Source organism: Heterodontus francisci, chromosome 2 (assembly GCF_036365525.1).
Source record: "Heterodontus francisci isolate sHetFra1 chromosome 2, sHetFra1.hap1, whole genome shotgun sequence".
In the NCBI taxonomy this organism is placed as follows: domain Eukaryota; kingdom Metazoa; phylum Chordata; class Chondrichthyes; order Heterodontiformes; family Heterodontidae; genus Heterodontus; species Heterodontus francisci.
The window spans coordinates 153,951,933-153,961,897 of NC_090372.1; the positions used below are offsets into that span (position 1 = coordinate 153,951,933).

The window sequence follows — 9,965 nt, forward strand, 5'->3', positions numbered from 1 at the left end:
CCTGAGCTTCCGGTTGCTTGCCATTTCAACACTCCCCCCTGCTCTCATGCTCACATCTCTGACCTGGGATTGCTGCAGTGTTCCAGTGAACATCAACGCAAGCTTGAGGAACAGCATCTCATCTACCGATTAGGCACACTACAGCCTGCTGGACTGAACATTGAGTTCAATAATTTCAGAGCATGACAGCCCCCCATTTTACTTTCATTTTTAGTTGTTTTTTCTTTTTTACATTTTTTACAACCTTTTTTTGCATTTATTTCATTTCATCTTAGTTTGTTCAGTTTGCTCACCCACTGTTTTTTTCAATGTTTGCACTTGCTGCTGTTCAATATTCAGTCCGTTAACACGTATTCTGGACTAATGCTTTGTCTTTCAACACACCATTAACATATTGTTTGCCTTTGCTCCATGACCTTTTGGTCAGCTATGTGGCCTTGTCCAATCTGCACCTTCTCCTTTGTTATCTCTTGCCCCACCCCCGCCTCAATTGCTTATAACCTTTGACATTTCTAATATTTGTCAGTTCTGAAGAAGGGTCACTGACCCGAAACGTTAACTCTGCTTCTCTTTCCACAGATGCTGCCAGACCTGCTGAGCGGTTCCAGCATTTCTTGCTTTTATTTCAGATTTCCAGCATCTGCAGTATTTTGCTTTTATTCTTGGATAGTTGCTGGTTGATTTCTTTTGGCTGTTAATACAATTCTACAAGTATCTAGTGCTTTCTAGGGTTGTTTTAAGTTGCAAAAGGAATTTTTGCTGACTTCAAGGCTTCTGCACAAACCAGCTGCTCCCAGATATGGCATACAGCATGACTTGGAGAACCATCAGAGACCACTCAGAGCAGGGCCGATGTGGAGAAGGGCTCTCAGCAGGAGGCCATATCCACCCAGGGTGTTCAAGGAGCAATTCTCCTACCCAAACCTCAGTGAGGAACAATTCAGTAGCAGGAATGGATCCACATCCCCACAACCCCTCTGCCCCCCACCATACAGACATCTGTGCTTCAGTAAAGATATCCTCACTGAAATCTACTGCCTGCTGCAGTCACAGGTGCAACCTCAAAGCAGGGTAAGGACCATATTGAAAATAGCTATAAAGATGACCATACAGATAAATTTCTATACATTTGGCTCCTTCCAGGTTGGAGCTGGAGATATCCCACAGATTGCCATCCACAGTAATGAAGGAAACTAAGGCTCACTATTCAAAAAAACGGCAACTAAATTTATTCAGATAAGTAGGCAGAGCAAGCACGAGACTTTGTTATAATTGCAGGCTTCCCCATGGTACAGGGTGTAATTGAATGCACGCACGTCACTTTGCAGGCACGACATGGCAACTCTGCCATGTACCAGAATCAAAAGCTATTCTAGTCCCTTAGTGACCAGCTGGTATGTGACAGACAGGGAATCATGCAGATCAATGTCCAGTATCCAGGCAACAGTCATGATTCCTTCATTCTCAGCAGTGTGGTGTGTCAGCTGCATTTCAACCACCATAGCAAACCAAAGGGTGGTTACTGGGTGACAAGGGCTATTTGCTGATGACGGCTGATGACTCTAAGGTGCAACCTATGCACACGATGCGCAGCGTGCACACAGTGAACGTCATGCTGCCACACAAAATGTGATAGAGCAGGCCAGGGGAGTCCTGAGCTGGAGGAGCCCTGCAGTACTCAGCAGAGCAGGTATCAAGATTTGTGCAGTCTGCTGTTTGCTGTGCAGCCTCACCTCATGAGGGGACAGCCCTTCCCATCAACTATACGGCGAGTAGCTGAGGAGCATGAGCAGGAGGTGAAGGAGCAGAGGAAGTGGAAGAAGGAAGGAGGTGATTTAGACAGGCCCTTTATACTCAGGCTGTCCTTGAATAACTCCTCTGAGTGCATTATCAGTAACGATAACCCAATTTCCCATTCACCAACAGTCCCACACTTTGTTTTCCCTCTGTCATTGACCATCACAGTGTCCTCTTGGCCACAATGCAAAAATAAAAACCACATCAAGAAGTCAACAAATCATCCTTGTGTATTCCCTTAGTGCTTGTCCTTTACCTGGTTTAGTACTCCTAGGTAGTGCTACCCCAGTTGGTGCAGCATGGCTGGTGGAAGGCTACTGACTTCCAGTGGAGGAGACTGCAGATGGCCTTGAAGGATGATCTTGAGCACAGAGCCTATAAGGCCTGATTTCAGACTGCACTACTTCGGCATGGGCGTCAGCAGTCTATGCTGACTGGCTGACAGGCAACAACGAAGGCACTGGCGGAGTGGCAATGGTTGGAGCACAGATTCTGTCATCCTGAGAGAGGATAACAAGTTCATGCTCCATGAAGCCACTACCACTTCCCTGGGGCAGCGCCTCTGCATTCATATTAATAGGTTGGAGGAGGACAGATTGTTGGACTGCTGCTAAGGTATCATATTGCAATGTGTCTATCTGTGCCCTCAGCTCATCTGCTTTATTTGCTATACTCCTTGCATTGAAATAGATGCCCTGGAGCACTGCCAAACTCTTTTTTTTTAAAATTTTCTAACCTTTGTTTTCTCTGTCTTCCAGACTCGTCCATTAATTTTCTGCCTTCCATTTTCATTTCTGATTTTGTCCAAACTGAGTCTACCCCATCCCCCTGCCAAACTAATTTAAACCCTCCCCAACAGCACTAGCAAAGTGACCCGCAAGGAACTCAGTCCTGCTCTGTTCTGGTGCAACCCATCCAGCCTGTACAGGACCCATCTCCCCCAGTGCCGGTCCCAATGTCCAAAGAATCTAAAGCCCTCCCACCTGCACCAACTTTCCAGCCACACATTCATCTGTCTTATCTTTCTATTCCTGTTCTCACATGCGGTGGCACTGGGAGTAATCCGGAGATTACTTTTGAGGTCCTGCTTGCTAATTTCTTACCTAGCTCCCTAAATTCTGACTGCAGGACCATATCCCTCTTTCTACCTATGTCATTGGTTCCAATGTGGACCACAACTGCTGGCTGTTCACCCTCCCCCTTCAGGATGCTGTGCAGCTGCTCAGTGACATCCTTGTCCCTGGCAGCAGGAAGGCAACACACCATCCTGATTTCACATCTGTGGCCACAGAAATGCCTGTTTGTTCCCCTGACTATTGAATCATCAACCACTATGGCTCTTCCAGTCTTCCCTGTAACCCCTGTGCAGCTGAGCTACCTGTGGTGCCATGGACTTGGCTCTGGCTCCACTCCCCAGGTAAACCATCACTCTCATCAGCATTCAGAATTGAATACCTGTTGGAGAGTGAGATGCAATCAGGGGTCTCCTGCACTACCTGCATGTTTCTTTTTGACTGCCTGGCGGTCATCCATTCCCTCTCTCCCTGCAAAATCCGAAGCTGTGCGGTGACCACATCTATAAACATGCTATCCACGTAACTCTCATCCTCATGAATGCACTGGGTGTCACCAGCTGCTGCTCAAGTTGCACAACCCAGAGCTCAAGCTGTTTCAATTGACGACACTTCCTGCACAAATGGTTATCCATGATACAGAAAGCATCCTGGAGCTCCCACTTAGCACAAGAGGTGCACTCTCAAGGTTGAAGCAACCTTGCCATACCTTTATTTATTAGTTGACCCTTTGCTTCCGCTAAAAAAAATTGTTACCAATACTAAAACACCTTAGAACTATTAATAAAATCTGACTAGTAACTGATAAACCCTACTACTAATCAATGTAGTTCACTAGTTAAAATAAACCTTACTCAAAAAAAGATACTCACCAGCTACTCACTTATTCCTTATTAATAATACTTAATTTTCTTTCTCGTTTTTAGTCTGCCAGTTGTTGAGACGCAGTCCCCAAGCTACAATACTCACCAGCCAATCACCTACCTGCTTCCCTGTGATGTCACACCTCTTTTTTCTCTCTCTTTTTGAATGAGGGCTCAGACTGGTGTCAGGCGACATCGAGCCCCGCTGGTTAAGCTGATTCACACTGTTTATAGCTCCGCTGGTCTCGCTGATTCACACTGATCAAATAGACAGCTCCATCTTGAATGGTTATCAAGCTCCTTGTGTTGATGTAGCTGCATCCATTCAGAGTAGTGAACATCCTATCACACTGTTGACTTAAATCTGTAGATTGTGGAGAGGCTATGAGAGTTTAGGAGATGAGCAGCTCGTTGTAGAATACCTTTCCTCTGTCCTGCTCTTGTAGCCATGCTGTTTATATGATTGGTCCAGTTAAGCTCCTGATCAATGGTGACCCCACCCACCCACAACCCCTTTGGAGAGGTGCGGTGGGGCTGTGCTCCACAGCACGGTGGTGGAATTCCATTGCAAGGAGATCTAATCAGGTGAGTGGTGGGCTGGCCTTGAGTCAGAGCTGGTGAGATGGGAAAAAACGAGAGGTCTGGTCTGAGAGATTGGTTGGAGTGACTTCAACAGAAAGAAACTGCCGTTGCCAAAGAATGAATATTGGCTTTTTTTTCTTCCCACCTTCTGTGGCTTTTCCACTTTCTTTTTTCTTGAGCTTGCATTCTTCTTATAATGAAAAAATAATCACTATTAGCAAGAAAATAAAATGCATTGTGCATGCATGAGGGGCCCAGCGCCATAGTAACAAGCTGGCTTGGTTAAGCATATATAGCACGTTCCTCACCTATCAAAATGTTCAGCAACCACCACTGATGTTGAGCCAAGGACACTTTCCCTGAGGATCTCCCGCAATAATATCCTGGGACTGTGATAATTGGCCTCCAACAACCACATACATCTTCTTTTGTGTCAAGTGTGATTCCAGCTACTTGAAGGGTTTCCTTTTAACCCCCATTAACCTCAGTTTTGCTAGGGCTGCTTTGTGTCCTACCTGGTCAAATGCTGCCTTGATTTCAAGAGCAGTTACTCCAATTCCCCTCTGGTGTTCAGCTCATATCCATTCCTGGATCAAGACTATGGTAAGGGCTGGAGTCGAGTGCTTCTGGTAGAACTGGAACCGAGCACCTTGACTCTGTTTTGGGATTGTTCCATCAACCGTGTAAAATGTTTTTGCATTTCTTTGCATATGCCTCAATCAGTTGGAAAGGAAAAGAAAAACCATAAAAGTCAACAGAGAAACAAACCATGATTCTCAGAACTCCAAGCGAAATATAACTGCTTTGCTGTTAAAGTTAGAAACTAGTATCGTGTTGTCATGTTGCTGTTTTTTTGGGGAGAAATATGCAGTGCGTCTTTAAGACAGCAAAGAATCAGTACTGCTTTAAAAACAAGCAAGCCTCAGGAGTTACCAAATAAAGGTGCATCTTGGTTGCCCTGGATATAACCATACAGAGAGGGAGGACCAGCCAGCTGCAGAAGGTGCATCTTGGTTGTCTTGGATACATCCATTCAGAGACAGAGGATCGATATACAATGTTGCGATTGACTTTTAAACTGGCTTTTTATTGAGACGGACTGTTCTCACAGAGAGATAGCTGGACCAGCATGAACTGAACAGAGATCTCTTAATTTAAACTGAAGGAAGAATTTAAACTGTGACTATTGTTTATCCCTCAAAATTCTAAAGCCAGATTGATTGTTTTGAAAACATTTGTGAGTTATTGAAATGCTGTGGTCATCGCTGGAAGAAAGAGGAGTTTGAGGCTTCGGATGTTGGACTGTTTTCCTTTCCACTTTAGACCCTGGAAGATTACGAGTAGACTAGAACTGTTTACCTTTCCTCATCGGACCCTGGAAGATTGCGAGTGGACTTTGAATCAGAGGACTGATCATCGGGAAGTGTAAATCTGCAAGGGCTCTATATTTTCCTATTTTTAAATGTTGTTTTTGTCTTAATAGTGTTGAAGAATTTAGTTTTTCTAATAAACAGTTAATTTGCTAATCTAAAGATACCTGGTTTGGTTTGCCTCATTCGGGGGATTAATAGATTGTTCAATTCGACTGTGGCTTTCTTTAATATGGAAAGTTTAAAGTGATATGTTATGCGATCTGTGGAGTGAAGGGACTGAATGGACAGTGAGTTGCTCCCACCGCAATCAGAATCATATATTTTGATTGGGGGCTTTGTCTTGAGCGGTCGTGCCGTGACAGTGTGCTCTAATATATCAAATTATGGTTGGCATTTCAACATCACGGCTGATAATCTCTCCTCTACATTTTTTCTTTATTCCTCTTCATCTGAAACCAGTAACTCAACAGATTCTGCTACACTGATATCAGCAACCCTCCAATGCATCTCTTATGGAAGAAGAGAAGAAGACGACAGATATTGATCATGAGCAGGAACCTTGTTTAAGGTTTTTTCCAATATTGGCCAAGGCCAATATTAATGATCTAATGCTATCCGAACTCCAATCAGCTAACATTATAGGGGTGAAACCAGACAGCTGGGTCTGCATGGCTCAGTCTCACACCATAGAGTGGATTCACGCATTGAGCTGTGGGTACAATAGCATAATGTTTATGTTACTGAATAGTAATCCAGAGACCTAGACTAATGATCTGGAGACACGAGTTCAAATCCCACCATGGTAGCTGGAGAACTTAAATTCAGTTAATTAAATAAATCTGGACTAAAAAGCTAGCATCAGTAATGGTGACCAGGAAAGTACTGGACTGCCATAAAAAACCATCTGGTTCACTAATGTCCTTTAGGGAAGGAAATCTGCCTGTCTAGCCTATATGTGACTCCAGACACACAGCAATGTAGATGACTCTTGACTGCCCTTTGAAATGGCCTAGCAAGCCACTCAGTTGTATAGGGTTGGGCAATAAATGCTGGCCTTACCAGCAACACCCACATCCTTTGCATGAATAAAAAAAAAACACTGAATGACTGGGGAGTTTCTTTTGCAGTGTTGTTCATGGTGCTTCAAGCTTATGGAAACTTACTGGCCAAACAAATGTAATGAATGAATCCAGTGTAAGCCACTCACATCTTTCCAACTATCAAAGGCCATTAATTTGTGAAGACCGCAACCAGTTTGGGATTTCCAAACTGCATAATAATTTAACAGGCCTGGATGCAAATTAAAAACCTTATTTTTTTAACAAAGGATCTAGTTTCAACGTTATTTTCCCTTCATTTAATGCCACAGTGCAAGTTTCTTCTGATTCAACAGCAAAAACGGCTGAAATTACAACCTAACAACATTTATGCACGTTTCAATGGAGGATCAAAATCAGAGCCCGATAATTGTTGCAAAGTAACCCCAAGGCTCTTGGACAGTAGAGTGAAGGAAGAAAATATTGCAATATCTCAATCACCTCAACCTGCTATCTTGCAATAAATTTGACCTTACAGCAAAACTAACTGCTAATGCCCAACATCATAGAGAGATATGCACAGTCATTACTCCCATGCAAGATTATGATGACTGAAGCATCAGCGCAAGAGCTGCTCATGTTTAAAATAGCCCCCTATGATTATGACAGAAATACAAGACCTGCTACCCTCCCTTATACATTGTTCTTCTTCTCTATCTCTCCATGCCTTCACAAAACTATCTTTTCCATGAAACTCACCAACTGCTCATTTAATCCGCTCCCATTTAAGTGTCTGTCAAATTACTCTCTTCAGGTCCTTGTTTGGCAATATTAATCGACCATTACCATCCTCTGGCATTGTCTCTATTCCCTTCAAAAGAGTTATCAAGAACCCACCTCATCTTAAACACCTCGCCCAAAGGCCTGATCTTAGTTAATATTTTTGCCCACAGCTGAGGTGCTGTGCCATGAGCTGAATTTGGTTTGCACAGTGTAACCAAATTTCCTGGATACATCCATATTATTCAGCCAGCTGTGATGAGGACTTTTTTTCTTTAGCTTCCAGCAGTTTTTGCACAAAAGCTTTTCAAAATTATTTGAAAAAATTTAGGGGGGAAATTTCCCAAGCTTTACCAAAGTAAAATTCATAGCGAGTGTGCACTTTTAGAAAAGCTGTGTTTGTGAGAGAGAAAACATATTCGGATTACACACTTATTGTAGCTTTTGTTTGATGTTCTATAACCTTTAGACAGAGTTTCTTCAGGGAATATTCCTAAACTTTTCCACAAAAAGTTGAATATTAAAGCCAGCTAATTACCTAGCTGTATTTTGATGACAGAAAAAGTAAATCATTAGCATTGACAGTGTGGAATAGAAATTCTAATTTCTAACATTTATGAGACAGAGGGAAAGCAAGAAAGACACATGCACAGCCACAAAGAGAATGAAAGGCAGTCAGTTTCATATCGTAATCTAATTTGATTTCTTTTTTAAAAATGTTGAATTATGAAACAAAACCTCTGAGAGAAACGGATAGGAATGGAGGAACAAAGGATACCGGTTGAGGGTTGGAGGGCCTCTGGCCTCTCCCTACCTTCCCTAGGTGGAGTTAGATGGGGGAATGCAAGTGGAAATGGATAGAGGGTTAAAGGCGAGGTAAGGGACAGGTGAGCAAGGTAGGGATAGAGATGCACCATGTGAATGAATAGTTTAAAGGGAAAGAGATCAGTGTAGTAGTGGGCCAGAGAGGAGCGTAGGAGGAAGCACGTATTGGGAAGGAAGCATGAGTGAATGAGGAAGGGGATGGAAAGGGGCCCGCTGAGGGCCACAATCTTCCTGCAACCCCCATCCTAGATATAGCTTGTAGCTGTTGGTGGCTCCTTACCCCATTACACCATGTCAGACCAACCCTCACCTAGCACCAGAGGAAAGAAGAAAAAGACACTGAGAGAAGGCATAAAGAGTTAAGGGAAGAGAAGGAGAGAGAAAGAGAGGCTGAAATATAAATCTGGGGACGGAGAGAAAAAGCAACACAAAGGCATTAATTAGGCAGCTAAAAGGGTGTTCTTATTCTCCCACCTGTATGCAACACAATGGATGGTCAACTGGTAATAAATTTAAAATCTTACATCTGTTTGAACTGTCCCTGGCAACTTTTTCCATTTGAAAATCCTGTGAAATTCCACATTTAAAGTGCAAACTGGCTACGCAAACTTGTCACATTGTAATTACCCCCTCCTACCAGTTTGGTTGGGGCAGAAACCATCTGAATGTTCAAGACTAGATTGGATAGGTGAATAGAGGAAAAAGGATAAAGGGACATGAAAACAGGGCAAGTCAATGTAATTCGGACTATGTGCTCACTCAGATGAAGGACTGGTTGGGCCGAATAGCATGTTTTTGTGCTATAACACCAATTTCTATGTGTGCGTGATGTGCCACCACTGTCAGGAGGCTGTAGCTACAGCAACAAGTCTACATCACCAATCTCCATTATAAATGTAGACACGGGAATTTATAATAAATAAAAACAAGGACAGGTCTAACTTTAAAATGGGGGCTTGTTTATGTCTGTGGGGCTCTGGTCCAATGATCCCCAACTCAGGATAACATTCGGTCTCCATTTACCATATGCAAAGCTATGGGACATCGATGGCCATTAATAAACTTATCTGGACAAAATAAAGCTTTGATTTAAGATTAGCCCCAACACTTATAAGGGAATCAGAGGATTTAGTCCTTTTTAATTTTTGTCCACCACCTCGTTCCGAAGTAATTTCTTACAAAGTAAACTCTTTTCAAACCAGTCCTCTCACAATCACTTACAATCTCCGCGATCATAAGGAGTCCCGGGAGGGTCTTGAGGAAAGCCCTGTCGTAGCCCCTCACCGTCGAGCCTAACGAAACGGTGTAAGTGCTGCTCGTTGTGCTGATGGTCCGAGGACGATCTTCCATCTTTGATCTGAACGTTAACTTTTGGAAACTTCACTCGTGCGTGTCTGGGAAGGAGTAGGATCCCGGGCGTTGAAGTCAGAGCTCCGATATGTCCATAGTATTGAAGAGCTGGAAAGGCTGAGTGCTGGGGACAATGCAGTAGAGCTGAAAGCCAGCAGGCTGCACTCCCTCAGGTGGCTATGACTAAGACAGGTAACCTTTAGCAAAGCTCCCTCTCTGCCCAATAAATGTCAGCACACATCCCTTTAAAGCTACAGAATGGAAACATCGCTCATTAGGTCTTAA

General features: G+C 43.4%; 1 protein-coding gene across 1 annotated transcript in view; it reads right to left on the minus strand.

Moving 5' to 3' along the window:
* LOC137379998 (CKLF-like MARVEL transmembrane domain-containing protein 8) overlaps positions 1-9,701 on the minus strand; it is a 56,112-nt gene extending 46,411 nt beyond the window's left edge. Inside the window, exon 1 of the mRNA XM_068051465.1 lies at positions 9,552-9,701. Within this exon, the coding sequence (XP_067907566.1) occupies positions 9,552-9,680 (129 nt within the window). The 5' untranslated portion in view covers positions 9,681-9,701. The remainder of the gene's footprint in view (positions 1-9,551) is intronic.
* Between the last annotated feature and the right edge of the window lie 264 nt (positions 9,702-9,965).